General features: G+C 41.6%; 1 protein-coding gene across 1 annotated transcript in view; it reads right to left on the reverse strand.

Moving 5' to 3' along the window:
- PRRG4 (proline rich Gla (G-carboxyglutamic acid) 4 (transmembrane)) overlaps positions 1–10,486 on the reverse strand; it is a 21,876-nt gene extending 11,390 nt beyond the window's left edge. Inside the window, exons 1-4 of the mRNA XM_011965574.1 lie at positions 10,102–10,486; positions 9,648–9,772; positions 3,132–3,295; positions 787–835 (exon numbers count right to left, since the gene is read on the reverse strand). Coding sequence (XP_011820964.1) covers positions 787–835; positions 3,132–3,295; positions 9,648–9,750 — 316 coding nt within the window. The 5' untranslated portion in view covers positions 9,751–9,772; positions 10,102–10,486. The remainder of the gene's footprint in view (positions 1–786; positions 836–3,131; positions 3,296–9,647; positions 9,773–10,101) is intronic.
- Between the last annotated feature and the right edge of the window lie 6,155 nt (positions 10,487–16,641).

The following is a 16,641-nucleotide window of genomic DNA, read 5'->3' on the forward strand; positions in this document are numbered from 1 at the left end:
TACTATTTATATTTTAATAATATTTAAAAGGTACTATTTATATTTTAATAATATTTAAAAGTACTATTTTATTTTAATAATATTCAAAATGTATTTACGTTTATGTATTTAAAAATTATTTATTTAAAATATTTAAAATATCCATTTATTAAATGAATAACATTCAGCATTAAGTGGGATAAACATATTCGCTGCTCAACTAGACATACTTCGGTATTAACCACTGAGATAATATTTATTAAGCAACTCAGGGTAGCTATGCAGTATAACCTGCCATGGAGGAGGCCCTACCTAAGAGGAATGAAAGAATAGCTGAAAAAAAAAAACACCTGACTAAAATGCAGCTAAAGATGATCAATACAGATGAGATAAAGGATCTCCCCCCTCTACAAGTTACTTAATTCCATCCAACAATCTTAATTTATCTAGCATAAATGTTCCATCTGCCTTTAATGGTTAAAAAAAAAAAGTTAAAATAGCTTACATCTTGAAACGAATAGAATCTATTTTTATTCTCTGCAAGTCTTGACTTAGCTGAGCTGTTTAAAACAGCTTTAAGCCCATTATCTCATTTCCCTAGTATCTCACCAAACTTGATTTTCAGTGTGTAAATAGATGAATCTGTCCTTTTCTGTCTGAGATAGCCCAGTGTATAGTTGAGAAATCTCCTTGGGTTTATAAGGTATGTATGTTGAGCAACAACTAAACTCAAACAATAAAACTAAAATGTATTTACAATAGAGAGAGGGTGAGAAAAGCATTAAATTTGATCAATTCTTGTTTTACCTGATTTTGTGGTTGGTCCTTTAGCTGAATATTTCTGCCAAAATGCAATCTAAAAAAAAGGTAAAATTCCCAAGTTTATTCAATATCTTTATTATCATATTTCATTTGGTCCTAATGACCTAGACTAGGGGTAGTAAGCTCTTGGCATGTACCATAGGTAGGAGACCAGTTCATTCAAGCTGGAGGGTGTGACTCACTCTAATTAAAGCATTACCACCCACAACTGCCTCTGCCATCTAATTGTCAAGGGATTACTGCCAGTCCCAGCTCTTTACTACTTTGCCTGCTATTTTCCCTTCACCTGACTGAAGCCCCCACTAAGGCACTGGGGGAAATTATTGCATTAGAGAGTAGGTGAAAGTACCAAAGGTAGAAGTTGACGCCGTGGACCCACTATCAGGTTTGAAAAGGAGACTGAAGTTTTCTATGGGAGGTAAGCCCTCAGTTTGTCTCTGGAGATTTTTTTTTTTTTTTCTTTTCATACAGATTGCTCTGTTGCCCAAGCTGGAGTGCAGTGGTATGATCATGGCTCACTGCAGCCTTGACCTTCCAGGCTCAAGCAATCCTCCCACCTCAGCCTCCTGAGTAGCTGGAACTACAGGCGCATGCCACCATGCCCAGGTAATTTTTTCTTTTTTGTGGAGATGGGGTTTCATTATGAAGCCCAGGCTGGTGTCGAACAAGCATGAGCCACTGTGCCCTTCTGGGAGATCTTATTGAAAGGTATTTATTGATTTGGGAAGACATTGTTGAGACAATTTTAAGTTTAGTGCTACTTGAGAGAATACAAATGAATTTTAAGGAACTATGATAAAATTATAAAAGGTTTGTGGAAAACAGAATAAAATTCCAACAGGCACAACTACACAGTATGTGCTTCGTTTTCCTCCTTAATAGAAACAGCAAATACTTGTAGGGAATGGGAGGGTGGGCACAATTATGGAAAAGTCAACTAGGTTCCATTACCACCTGCATCTGAAGGATGCCTAGGGAGGTTCTTATTAACCAAAAAGTAAAATAGGACTCTTAAGAAAGGGAAAAAGGAGCTAGGGTTATGAAATCTACAAAAGTAAAGAATTTAGGGCCAGGCATGGTGGCTCATGCCTGTAATCCTAGCACTTTGTTAGGCCGATGGGGACGGATTGCCTGAGCTCAGGTGTTTGAGACCAGCCTGGGCAACATGGTGAAACCCTGTCTCTACTAAAATACAAAAAATTAGCCAGGCGTGGTGGCATGTGCCTGTAGTCCCAGCTGTTTGGGAGGCTGAGGCAGGAGAATGGCTTGAACCTGGGAGGTGGAGGTTGCAGTGAGCCAAGATTGCTCCATTGCACTCCAGCCTGGGCGACAGAGCGAGACTCCATCTCCAAATAATAATAATAATAATAATAATCATCATCATCATCATCATCATCATCTCAGTTACTTAACATTTTTCAAGACTATGCCAGATTATCACAGGAACAATGCTATCTGTTTTGTACCTTATCAAGATGAACAGAATTTAGTTATATTCTAAGAAAGAACTTTAAAAAATATTTCCCTTAAATTACACTGGTAGACGAAATAATACAAGGGCTATATATTTTGTATCCTCAGTGCCAAGGAGAATACCTGGCACATAGCAGACTTCCAGTAAATACCTCAAATACAAATATGGGTCATCAAAAAAGTAAGGTCACCGATAGGACAAATTACTCAGTCGTAAATGATTGAAGCTTGAGTTAGAGCACTAACCACAAAATCTTGGAGTTAAATTCACTTTGCCCCATGATTAATTTTTTTTTTTTTTTTTTGAGACGGAGTCTCGCTCTGTCGCCCAGGCTGGAGTGCAGTGGCCGGATCTCAGCTCACTGCAAGCTCTGCCTCCTGGGTTTATGCCATTCTCCTGCCTCGGCCTCCCGAGTAGCTGGGACTACAGGCGCCTGCCACCTTGCCCAGCTAGTTTTTTGTATTTTTTTTAAGTAGAGACGGGGTTTCACCGTGTTAGCCAGGATGGTCTCGATCTCCTGACCTCGTGATCCGCCCGTCTCGGCCTCCCAAAGTGCTGGGATTACAGGCTTGAGCCACTGCATCCGGCCCCCCATAATTAATTTTAAATATAACAAACATTAAACACATAAAATCACAACAGTCAATAATTTAGTAACTACTATGAATTAGGTGTAAAGTTAATTAGGTGTAAAGCCAAGTCTAAATAGGTTAATTATCATTTTAAGGAAGTAGAAAGAGATAACAGGTACATAATCCTGATTTTGTTTAAGGCACAGCATCGCTAATAACTCAAAGTGCCACTTTCTTAGTACAGTTTAACATTTGCAGCCAATTAACATAATCAACCACATTACCGTTTTATCTTCATCCACAAAAATCTCTCTGGCTTCCTCATAATTGCAAAGTTCTTCATTGCACTCTCGTTCTACGTCGCCGGGAGTGAAGAGCTCCAGATCAAATCTATTATACAGGAGGCGTCTACGTATGAAAAAGTTTGCTTCTTCTTTTGATGTAAACACTAATAAAGTAATAAAAAAGACTTAAACATTGATGGAAAATAGTCAAAAAATTCCTGTTTTAATTGTGGAAAAAAGTGAAGAGTTCTCTTGTTATGGCTAAATTATACCAAACTTTTTTGTAAAGCTTTAAAATCTAACCCCCCAAAAAAAAAAAGAAAAGAAAAGAAAAAGCATCAGTGAAGATCATTTCTGATAAATATGAAATACAAAATTAGCATAATTTCACTGGAGTTGGTTATGTCCAAAATTAGTAGTATAAATAAAAATTATTTAAATATCTCTTTTTCCCTCCAGATAATTATTTTTCCAATCATTGACAGGTCTATTTCTAAAGAATTGGTTCCCTATTATCTTGACTGAGGAAAATTAGTGGGGCATCATGGACAACATATTGAATTGAGAGTTAGAAGACAGATTTTTGGTTCTGATTTAGCTTAAGCTATCAGCTGTGTATTCTGAGATAAGTCACATATTCTTTGGGCTACCATTTCCTCATTTATAACATTGGGAATTAAATAATCACTAATATCTCTTTGTTATTAATTATTATTATTATTATTGAGACAGGGTCTCACTCTGTTGCCCAGGCTGGAGTGCAATGACATGATCTCAGCTCACTGCAACCTCCGCCTCCCGGGTTCAAGCGACTCTCCTGCCTCAGCCTCCCAAGTAGCTGGGACTGCAGGCACGTGCCACCACGCCCAGTTAATTTTTGAATTTTTAGTAGATATGAGGTTTCACTATTTTGGCCAGGCTGGTCTTGAACTCCTGACCTCATGTTCCACCCGCCTCAGCCTCCCAAAGTGCTGGGATTACAGGTGTGAGCCACCGCACCCTGCCAAGTTCTTAAATTATAGATTAATACTTTTATATTAAAATTATTGTATTCAAGTTTACGCTAAAACATACAATTCTAAACTTCTAAATCAATAAAACTATAAGCTAATTATAAGATTCAACTAAAGACATTTAGTCCTTTCCAAAGTAGTAGCTCCCTCTACTGTACACCCCAAATATGTGTCTATAATGTTTTATAAGGTTCCTTTTACATTTGACGGGGGAAGATAAACAGCAAACACTACAGGTTAAGAATGGGTTGACACAAAACCAAAGCATCCAACCATGGCAGTATTTTCAAAACCCACAAACTTTAAACTTGTTCTGGTGTCACACAAACAAAGCTTAAGAGATTTTGCTTCAGATCATATTACTGAGACTGGAATTCAGAAACTGAGAACTACATCACAACGCTTAAAAGAATTTAAAAGTGCAGATACTTCTCACTGCTCACCATTTCTAAAGAAAGAATGTATTAACGTAGGCAATTGAAAGACTGTTCATGAGAGATCATGGTCTGGAAAACTCATGCTGATTTGTGAGGGACCTCAAGTTGTTTGGCCCTTTGAGGACAGTCACATTTTGTCCAAGATATTTTTTTCCACAAATGAACTGTCTTTCCAAACAGGTCCGAATGTTCTAGAACTATTTTGTCTAATACGATAGCTATTAGCCACAGATGGCTATTGAGCACTTGAAATGTAGGCTGTGGCTGGGAGTGGTGCCTCACGCCTGTGATCCCAGCAGGCTGAGGCAGGTGGAGTAGATCACTTGAGCCCAGGAGTTGGAGACCAGCCTGGGCAACAAAGTGAAAACCCGTCTCTACAAAAAATACAAAACTTAGCCCAGTGTGGTGGTGCCTGCCTGTAGTTCCACTACTTGGGAGGCTGAGGTGGGAGGACCACTTGAGGCCAGGAGGCAGAAGTTGCAGTGAGCTGAGATCACACCACTGCCCTCCAGCTTGGGTGACAGAGCAAGATCCTATCTCTAAATAAATAAATAAATAAATAAATAAATAAGAAACGTGGCTTGTCTGAATTGAAATGTGCTGTAAGTGTAAAATACACATAAGGATTTCAAAGACTTAGTGTAAAAAAAAAGAATGTGAAATGTCTCCATAATGTTTTATATTGCTTATATTTTAAAATGGTGATAGTTCAGATACTAGATTAAATTAAATACATTCTTAAAATTAATTTCACCTATTACTTTTTAGTTTTAAAATGTGGCTATTAGAAAAATTTAAATTAGGTAGGTAGTTCACATTATATTTTGGGGGAGCAGCACTATTCTACAGTGTCCATTTTTATGTTATAAATAACAGATATGGGCTATTCGAACCAAGTGGGAAGCTACAATGGGATAATTGGTGATCGTTGTTTTAAAAAGTATTCTAAAAGGTAGATAGAGGGGCTAGTGTGATGAAATATTTCTATTCTGTTTCCTCCTTTGTCTTTTTATAGATTTTATATTACCACTAAATGGAAATAGAATGAAAAATTTTCCAAGCCTCTGTCACCCTTCATTGGGATTCCTACAATGGTCTTCCAAGGGTCTCCTTGCTGCTCTACCGTCTGTTTTTAACATAACAGTCAAAGAGGGCCCTTTAAAAGATAAGATACACTTCGTTCCTACTTTGCTTTTTAAAAACCTTCTAACAGCAATTCCACCTCCTGCAGAGTAAAAGCCAAAGTCATTACAATGGCTTACAAGGCCCTTCTTGGTCTGGTCCCCAAGCCCTTACCCCTCTAACCTCATCTCCTGCCACTATCCCTCACATATTCTGTTGTAGCTATGCTGGCTTCCAACACACCTGATTCTCTCTGGCCTTTGTACTTACTGTTTCTTCTGAACAAAACTTAATTCTTTCAGTTTGCTCTCTCACATCCTTCAGGATTTTATTCAATGCTACCTTGAACCCCCATCCCTACCCACCCACCCCTGGCACTCCCTGTCCACACTCTGCCTTTCTCCATAGTATTCATCACCATCTGGTTTTCTATATGCTTTACATATTTGTTACCACTCTGTTCTCCTCACTAGAAGGAAAGCTCCATTAAAGCAGGGATGTTGGTTCTTGGCCTATAAGAGGTGCTCAAAAAATTACTTAGTGAATGAACAAACTCAACTTTGCTATAGCGGGAGGAAACTCTTGGACCTAAAGTCTACCAGTTGAAGCAATTCATAGGTATAGTCTGGTGTTTCTCAGCTCGGCATAGGTTTAAAGTATCAAACTATTGATGAAACAACGCATGGCCTGCCTCACTTAGCTATACTTACTTCATGAAATCTAAGTTCAGAATGGAGAATTAGATATCTGCCTCTGCATACTTCTCAAATATGTCCAGATCCTTACATTTTATTGACTAAAAAGAGCAGTGCCAAATTTCTTATGACAGTCTTCTGTTCCAGTAGGCTGAGTTATTAAAAATACACCCCCATGGAACTCAAAAGCTACTCTGATCGGGGAAACAAAAAAAAGGAGAGCCACAAATATTTTTATTTTTCCTGAAATAATATTTATGCCAATATCATAAATATGATATTTATGATTAATCATATTATGATTAATACTGTATTAAATGTGCCTTCCAGGGGCTGCTGTTTGCCACTTCCCTGAGTGTGCAAGTTCTGATTCTGTCACTGACTGACCTTTAGTGCCAGATCAGATTTTTCCCTGCATCCCTTATGATCTCAGGAGAAATACTGTCTTTTGCTACTGGACTCTAAGTAAGCCTGAACTTGCTTTTAATGGAAAGGAAGTGAACTTCCCTGCCCTTGAAACACCCTTGGCTTTCAGCAAGAGCTCCTATTTTCCCCTTGACCATGGCTGGAGGATGCAATGGCCTTGGCTCTGCTTCCTTAGATTCTCTACCCTTCTTTATCTTTCCTGTCTTAGACTATCCTAAGAGGCTGTCTGTGCATTTCGCTGCTATAAATTCACCAACCCAGATATTCCATTCTCCTCCTCTCCTTTATCTCCTCATGTTTTCTAAATAAGCTCCTTTTTAGTCATTTTAACTCCACCCTCATGCTTTATCAAAATTTAGGGCCAGGCATGGTAGCTCACGCCTGTAATCCCAGCCCTTTGGGAGGCCGAGGTGGGCGGATCACCCGAGATCAGAAGTTCAAGACCAGCCTGGCTAACATGGTGAAACTCCATCTCACTAAAAATACAAAATAATTAACTGGGCACAGTGGCACGCACTTGTAAATCCCAGATACTCGAGAGGCTGAGGCAGGAGAATTGATTGAATCCAGGAGGCGGAGGTTGCAGTGAGCTGTGATTGTGCCACTGCACTCCAGCCTGGGAGACAAAGTGAGTCTCCATTTCCAGAAGAAAAAAAAAAAAAAAAGAATTTCGCCAAAGGTCCTCTATTTCCAGTTACTCTTCATATCTCCATTTATTATAGCCCATTTGCAGATGGAAGGCATTGACTTCTCTGCCATGCAACTCTCTTGAGGTCGAGTTACTGCTACTCACTCTTTCCTCTGCTCTCAGTTCTCTGTTCTGGCTTCTGTTATACAGTTGATGGAGATCATCTGTTTAACAAACACCCTGCCTCCTGCAACCAGATGAAGATGTCCTCCAGGGCAGAGATTGCAGTCTTTCATTTCTATGTCTCCACCAACAGCATAGGGCCTGGCACTTAGCATGTGTTCATAAAGTGGTGACTGACTGAACAATCTGTCTTTTCAAATGTGTCGGATCCCTCATTCACATTTCCATAGACATCTCCAGCCCTCCACACTCAAGTATGATCTCTAAATTCCTTCCATAGCTTGTGGTGTCCTTGAGACTGTCTTTTTATTTATTTATTTATTTATTTATTTATTTTTATTTTTTAAGATGGAGTCTCACTCTGTTGCCCAGGCTGGAGTGCAGTGGCACGATCTCAGCTCACTGCAGCCTCCACCTCCTGGGTAGCTGGGATTATAGGTACGTGCCACCACGCAAGGCTAATTTTTGTATTTTTGGTAGAGACGGGGTTTCACTATGTTGGCCAGGCTGGTCTGGAACTCCTGATCGCAGGTGATCCACCCACCTCGGCCTCCCAAAGTGCTAGGATTACAGGCATGAGCCACCATGCCGGCGACAGTGTCTCTTATACCTGTGTCATGTGAATGAATGATTGCACTTACAATCATTTTAGGGAAGAGCATCTGAGTATGGAATCTTAAAAGTGCAATCTGTCGCCCAGGCTGGAGTGCAGTGGTGCGATCTGGGCTCACTGCAAGCTCCTCTTCCTGGGTTCACGCCATTCTCCTGCCTCAGCCTCCCGAGTAGCTGGGACTACGGGTGCCAGCCACCATGCCCGGCTAATTTTTTGTATTTTTAGTAGAGACGGGGTTTCACTGTGTTAGCCAGGATGGTCTCGATCTCCTGACCTCGTGATCCACCCGCGTCGGCCTCCTAAAGTGCTGGGATTACAGGCGTGAGCCACTGCGCCCGGCCAAAAGTGCAATATTCTAAGTGGACTTACATATACGGTGCAGCTTGAGAGGGACTAAAAAGGATCTTCTTCCAAAATCTTTCCCTATCCCTCTAGCTAGCCTATCCAGTTGCTTAGAATTCTGTCATCAGAGTTTCATACTTTTGGGCTAATGGATTGTTCTATCTCAACACATACACACACACACACACACACACACACACACGGCTCTATTAATCATTAATAAAGTCAGTTAGGAGTATTAGTGTAACAGATCCTTCTCAAATGAAAATGAGCTGAGAATCGGATCTGATGAGAAGGGATAAGAGACAGGAACGTGTGGGGACATGAATCCAGAGTACTGGCATTGGGTGGGGAAGCACCATGAATAGTCAGGGAGAAGGATGCTGAGAGCTAGAGGCTCTTTTTTTTTTTTTCTTTTCTGGTTTTACTAGGTTAGGCTTTTAAAATATAGGCAGGAAACAAACTGTTAATGATCTGAAACCTAAAAACTGTAGACTTCTAAGTTAGCAAGCCCCAAACCTAATCTTTTCTCAACTAGCTGCTTTTATCTAGACAACTAGACCATCTGAAGTCAAAAAGGACCTCAGAGATCATTTTACGCCCCACCCCCATCACTTTTACAGATGAAGACATTCAAGCCAAACGGGATTAAGTTATCTCGCCCAGGGTCTCACAACAAGTCCAGACTAGATCCTGGACTACCCCGTTCGCCTTTCCAGGAAGAACAAGTAATTACGCTTATTATAATCGCCACACAGCTTCATCTAGAGAAACGTCACTCACTGATTTTCAGAAGTTGAAATAGGTTTTCCATTCAATTAACCACAAACGAGGTCTTACATATATACTTATTAAAGGAAACTCACAGAAATCAAGTTCTACAAATTGCAGTTAAAGAACATAAAAAACCACAACTTTGCCAAATATACCACAAATTAAACTAAAGGATATTTTAGTATTTCTATGATTGATGGGGGTACGTAATTTCAAATACTGCACTTTCTCACTGAGATCTGTGCTACGCGGCTCCGGGTTCCAGGGACGTTTTCGTGCTTACCTTCTTCTCCCGCATGCTTAGAAGCCTTTGGACCTCTTGTGCAATGAGGAAACCCCAGGGTAGCTGTGGGCAGTTGGCTGAGTAGAACCAGAAATGTAAACATAGTCTGGCAACTGTCAAACAGACTAAAACAAACAAAAAACACATTAAAAAAAGGCCCCTAGCTCAGCACTTTGAGTTTCTGTCGAACTGAATCACCAACCTGTTGTACTCAAAACCTAGGCACAAGAGCGCCGGCGCGCAGTTTCGGTCGCGGGGACCCAACGCACGCCCAGAAAGCAGCCCCCGAGAGCGCCTGGGACAAACGCCGCGCCCCGGGACCCTGCCGAGAGCTGATGGGGCACCTGTCGCCGCAGGCAACCCTCGGCTATGTGTTGGAATCCAACCCAGTCCGCCGAGGTGGCCCCTCCCGGTAACCCCCACTCCGCCGAGGTCCCGCCGCCAAGCCTCGCACCTGTGTCCCCCTGCACATGTTCCAGCAGCCCCCGGGCCAGAGGCTCGTCTTGGGGCGATTCCTTCGGCCGCCAGGCCCTAGGTCTCCGGCGCCCTCAAATCTCGGCGACGCTCCGGGCCTGGCTCTCCGCAGGGTCTGGGTGGCCTCAGCGCTCAAACCCGGCAAGCGCTTGGGGTCCGCAGAGGGGCGCCCGGGGAACAAGCGCGGCGCGACGTCCTGCCTCGGTCCGGGGAGGCGGCCGACGGAGGAAGGGAGGAGGCGGCTACCTGGGGACACCTGGCCGCGCCCCACCTCCCGGGGGCCGGGCCTACCTGCGGCGAGCGGGCGGGCAGTGGGCCGGCGTCTCCCCGGAGCCCAGGCTGCGCTCTCAGCCGCCCCAACTTCTGTCCCAGCCCCAGGCGGGCCAGCCGCCTGCCGCCAATTCTGGCCCTGCCTTGGCGGCGCGGGTGGCTGCTTTTCGATTTGTGTCTGCACGGCGTTCTCAATGCTCCTAATTCAGGGAGCATTTCGGTTCTCAGTCCTAAGCAGAGCGCCCTCGGCGAGTCCAGGGCTTTTCGCTTTGGGTCCCACTGGGCCAGGAGTCCTGTGGTTACCTTAGGTCAACTGTTCTCAAAAGGGTGGTCCGGGGACGAGGACAAGATATTCATCAGACAAAATACCCTTTATGCGTGATAAGAAATGGGAATGGACTTACAAGTAATTGATTACATTGGTTCTCCAATGGTGGTCTACCAGGTCTGGGATGTCTCCAAGATCTTTTCCAGGGGTCTCTAAGAGCAAAACTATTTCCATTATAGTAACAATACATGATTTGCCATTTTCACTTTCATTCTCTCAAGAGTGTACAGTGGAAATTTCCAGGGACTATTTGACGTGTAATAACGTCATCACTCTGTCTCCTAATAGAATACCTGAGTGCGCGTGCTTGTATTTTCTAGTATTTTCCATAGCAGTATGTTTAAAGTATCAGTATGTACATTTTATAGAGATTTATGTAGATTTATAGAGATTAATAAAATTCATTCTCAGTACTTCTGAACTTAATTTTTTTCTTTTCTTTTTTTCTTTTTCAGAGTAGGGAGTCTCATTTTGTTGCCCCGACTGGCTCCTTAAACTCCTGGGCTCAAGAGATCCTCCTGTCTCATCCTCCAGAGTAACTGGAACTACAGGTGTCCACCAACTCTCTTGGCTACTGCTTTTGCACTTTGATTAGTTCTCTTTGTTCATATCTACTAGGATAGCTATAACCTCATTTTTCTCAAATAATTATCTTGAAATCTTGATCTTTTCCTTGAGTCTATGCATAAACGTAACAAAAAGTATGCTATGTTGTCTTGATTTCAAATAATATTTTGAAAATTTCTCAGTTTTAATGTTAGATAATAAATATCATTAAATGCAATTCACATAAGTGAAAGTTCTTTGGGGTTCTCGATAATGTAAAAGAGTGTAAAAAGGTCTTGATTAAAGACTTCAAGAACTGCTGCATCAAGTAATAAATGCAGCAGGTGGACAGAGGACCTATGCCAGGTGACGGTCACAACCTTCTTTATCCAAAGAACATGCTTAACAATTCTTTGAAACACTATTTATGCTTTGGTCAAAGTGACCTGACACTTGATGGGGGCCAAGGGAAACATTTTTCCTCCTTCAATTTTTTCTTTTTTTTTCTTGAGAGAGAGTCTTGCTCTGTCACCCAGGCTGGAGTACAGTGGCACAATCTCAGCTCACTGTAACCTCCACCTCCTGGGTTCAAGCGATTCTCCTGCCTCAGCCTCCTGAGTAGCTGGGATTACGGGCGTCCACCACCATGCCTGGTTAATTTTTTGTACATTTAGGAGAGAGGGGGTTTCACCATGTTGGCCAGGCTGTTCTCAAACTCGTGACCTCAGGTGATCCGCCCACCTCGGCCTCCCAAAGTGCTGGGTTTACAGGCATGAACCACCGTTCCTGGCTTCAAATTTTTGACTAATTCATTTTTTACCAAATTCTGTTTTTCTCCTCCCAAAGGATATTGTCTATTTTATTATGATTATTGATAATCAACTGAATTCTTAAGTTTTCTGCAGAAATTTTGTTTTCACTGATTCCTTCTAGGCAGTGCTTTTCCTTTTCCTTCTTCCAATCCCTCCCTCTTCACTTTCCATTTGTCTGCCTTATGGTCTAAACTATTTCTATGATGGATTCTTCCCTCCCTCTTATTCAAGCAATTGAGATCAGACTATGAAGAGGCCAGACATGGTTTATTGTGGTTGAACACAAGAATAGGAAACATTTTCACTAGAACACCCATTTTCCTGTTTATTCATTGAGTCAAGCTACAGCACTGAGCCCTCCTGGTGGGGAGATGGACACCACAGCGTCTGTTATGGAGGAGAACTTAATCTGGCTGAGACCTGTGTCTGAGAATGTGGGCCTGTAAAATTCTCATCAAGTGCAAGAACTGACTTACTCATTTTTGCATCCTCCATAGTACCCAGGGGAGTGCTTTCTACGTCGTTCATGCTGAATACATTTTAATGGAGAGAAAGCAATTTATTTTCAGGTAAGAAAAGTACTTCATTTCCCACTACTTTGGGGAGAGGCCAATGGTCAAATGCCTCATGCTATGGAATCAGCAGTTGTGAACTTTGATGACATTCCTTGGTAGAATGAGTCCGCCCACATATCTGGATATTTGGACCAAAACAAATGAGGCCTTGTGCTTACATCAAACATCAGAGTTTATAGACAGAGAGGGAGGCAGACAGAGAAATGAAAGTCTGTTTCTCAGTAGTATATTACATCCCTGTGTGTTTCCCTGTAACATTGAGTCCTAGAGAATGTTACAGCATTTGGCAGCATGCACACAAACTTCAGTCACTATGGAGCTGCAAGATATTTTGAGGTTAGATGGCAAAGAGAAAAATGAGAAAAATCAGTAACAACAGTGCCCAAGATAGCTGATTTCTTCTATTATTTCCTTGCTGTATTCATTTTATTTTGTGCCATCTGCTATTTAAAGTTATAATATTCTTGGTCGGGCACGGTGGCTCACACCTGTAACCCCAGAACTTTGGGAGGCCTAGGCGGGCAGATCATGAGGTGAGGAGTTCGAGACCAGCCTGGCCAACATAGTGAAACCCCGTCTCTACTAAAAATACAAAAAAATTAGCCGGGCATGGTGGTGGGCACCTGTAATTCCAGCTACTCGGGAGGCTGAGGCAGGAGAATCGCTTGAACCTGGGAGGCAGAGGTTGCAGTGAGCCAAGATCGCGCCATTGCACTCCAGCCTGGGCAACAAGAACAAAACTCCATCTCAATAATAATAATAATAATAATAATGTTATAATATTCTTATGCCTTTCTTCCAAAGCATTTTTAGTGTTCTCACAGATAGTGTTTTTCATATTCTGGTTACCTGTGGAGTTGGGCTAGATATTATAATTCTCATTTTACAAAGAGGGATACTGAAGCATGAAGTAAATGAATAGTCATCGGCCAAGTAGTAGCCTGGTTCTTGACTCCAGTGCCTTTTTTTTTTCTTTTTTTTTTTTGAGTTGTTATCAAGCGATAAAGGGCAGCAGGTAAAGACTCACTTAGTTTCAGAGGAAAGAAGAAAAAAATCAGAGCAATGAGATTAATGGACTTGGATTAATGTGATAATGCATCTCTGAATTTGAGCACATACCCACCCACTTACCTGTGTGAATTCAAGAATGAAATGAAAACTCACTTTACTGTGTGGGCATGAGGGTGGACTCAAGGACTGTGACAGAAGATGTTAAGGTTGCAGCCATGAAGCTCTGTAAGTAAAGTCACATCCACATCCTTAAAGACACATCGATGACTATCATTAGCCTCTTCAGGAGATGCAACTTTATTGAACTTGCTGTTTCTGTGACATTTTAGCCTTGACATTTCAACATCAATTGTTTGCTGTTTTAGTTTATCTCAGTATACTCAGCAAGTGAGAAATGAAAGACTCCTACTGTTTCAGGTTGATTATATATCTATATGCAGGTATTTTCAGATTCAACAAATCGGTAAAGGGGTTAAGAATTTTATTTTAAACATTTGCTTAAAGCCCTTTAAGGACACTTTTGAACAGAACTTTTATTTAATTCTACCATTTAAGATTGTTAACAATGAAAAAATTAAATAAAAGAACACTGTGAGGGATCATCTGATTTCATGTCACACTGTGAGTAATAATAAGGCCTACGTGTCATGCTGAAAATATAGTAATCTTCATAGCTCTTTGAGTGCACTGGAGCTGCCCCCAGGGACCTATGACAGGGACTTGTCATGGCTGGCCACAGAACTGTCACTCTGTACTGATGTTGGCATTTTTACACCTATTATACACTTATCAGCCTTATTTTCTCATCATAGTCTTGCTTTCTGAGTGCCACACAATTTTTGGCCTATTTTTTTGTAAACTCATATTCAGGTAATCATGATATTCTAAGCAAAGATTATTTAGCATCAATTGCAAAACCGTACTTTCCAAACACAACATGTGAAAAAGGAGTTTAAACAAATTATGCATTTCTAGCCATGCAATTGACAGTGTTTAAGAATCATTGATTAATTCTGCATCAGAGGCCGAGCGTGGTAGCTCACGCCTGTAATCCCAGCACTTTTGGAGGCAGAGGAAGGCGGATTACCTGAGGTCGGGAGTTCGAGACCATCCTGGCCAACATGGAGAAACCCTATCTCTACTAAAAATACAAAATTAGCTGGGCGTGGTGGCGTATGCCTATAATCCCAGCTACTTGGGAGACTGAGGCAGGAGAATTGCTTGAACCTAGAAGGTGGAGGTTGTGGTGAGTCGAGATGGCACCATTGCACTCCAGCCTGTGTAACAAGAACGAAACTCCATCTCAGAAAAAAAAAAAATCTGCATCAGAGAAAGACAATAATGAAGTGTTAATGTTGTTGGTACTGACTGAAAGACACACATTACACGGAAGTTCTATTAGGAAATATACCAACCAGGATCTGTGTATCCTCCTTTGGTGAAGGATTCTCCTTTATTATTTTATGTACTGCCCTGGCTTGACACTCTCAAATGAAGTGTGAACTGAGAGTTTTGTTTTGTTTTGGTTTTTTGGAGACAGGGTCTCACTCTATCGCCGAGGCTGGAGTGCAGTGGCAGTTTCATGGCTCACTGCAGCCTTAACCTCCTGGGCTCAAACGATCCTCCTGCCTCAGCCTTCAGAGTAGCTGGGACCTCAGGCATATGCCATCACACCTGGCTAATTTTTGTATTGTTTGTAGAGACAGGGGTCTTGCCATGTTGCTCAGGCTGGTCTGGAATTCCTGGGTTCAAGTGATCTTCCTGCCTTGACCTCCCAAAGTGCTGGGATTACAGGCATGAGCCACGGCACCAGGTTTAACTGACTTTTGAAGTATAAAATGTGGATTTTAAAGCATGGTTTCTTTTACTGATGCTTACTGATGGCTTTAGTAAAGTTTATGGATGTTCCTTACCCACTGTCGACATTTCAATCCTGACAGTCCCTTGAGAGCCAAGGAGCAAAATTTACCCATGTTTGTATTTTTGCTGCTTAGTACCTCACTTGGCTGGCATGTAGCAGGACTTCCTGATTGTTAAGTGAATGAAACAATAAATAAGTTCTAATCCTAAGTCTGCTTCTCTCTAGCTAGATGACTTTGAACAAGTCACTTCTCTGAATTCTCTCTGCCTCTTCTGAGACATTGTGAGTTTGGTCTGCATGAACTCTAAGATTCCTTCCTGTTCTAAAATTCTATTTACGTAATGTCCTAATTATTCTTTCTCACTCTGGATAGTCTTGAATTACTTGCTTTTTATATAATTTGTATGTTATATAAAAGGAAATCAGTCATATAAAACTAAAAATTTTAGAATTTATCTTAAACACAAATTATATATTTTATAAATTGCTCACTCACAATTATATAAAATGGGAAGTTGATGGGAAATCTCTATGTGACAAAAGAGACATGAAAACATTTTTAGGGGCCAGGCGTGGTGGTTCATGCCTGTAATCCTAACACTTTAGGAATCTGAAGCAGGCGGATCACTTGAGGTCAGGAGTTCGAGACCAGACTGGTCAAAATGGTGAAACCCCATCTCCACTAAAAATACAAAAATTAGCTGGGCGTGGTAATGCATGCTTGTAATCCCAGCTACTCTGGAGGCTGAGGCAGGAGAATCACGTGAACCTGGGAGGTGGAGGTTGCAGTGAGCCGAGATTGCGCCACTGCACTCTAGTCTGGGCAACAGAGCTGGACTGTCTCAAAACAAAACAAAGCAAAACAAAAACAAACAAACAAAATTTTCAGATTCAACAAGAAGAGCTAACTATCCTAAATATATATGCACCCAATACAGGAGCACCCAGATTCATAAAGCAGGTCCTTAGAGACCCACAAAGAGACTTAGACTCCCACACAATAATAATGGGAGACTTTAACACCCCACTGTCAACATTAGACAGATCAACGAGTCAGAAAGTTAACAAGGATATCCAGGAATTGAACTCAACTCTGCACCAAGTGGACCTAATAGAC

The sequence above is a fragment of the Mandrillus leucophaeus genome, unplaced genomic scaffold (genome assembly GCF_000951045.1).
Source record: "Mandrillus leucophaeus isolate KB7577 unplaced genomic scaffold, Mleu.le_1.0 Scaffold73, whole genome shotgun sequence".
NCBI classification, from domain to species: domain Eukaryota; kingdom Metazoa; phylum Chordata; class Mammalia; order Primates; family Cercopithecidae; genus Mandrillus; species Mandrillus leucophaeus.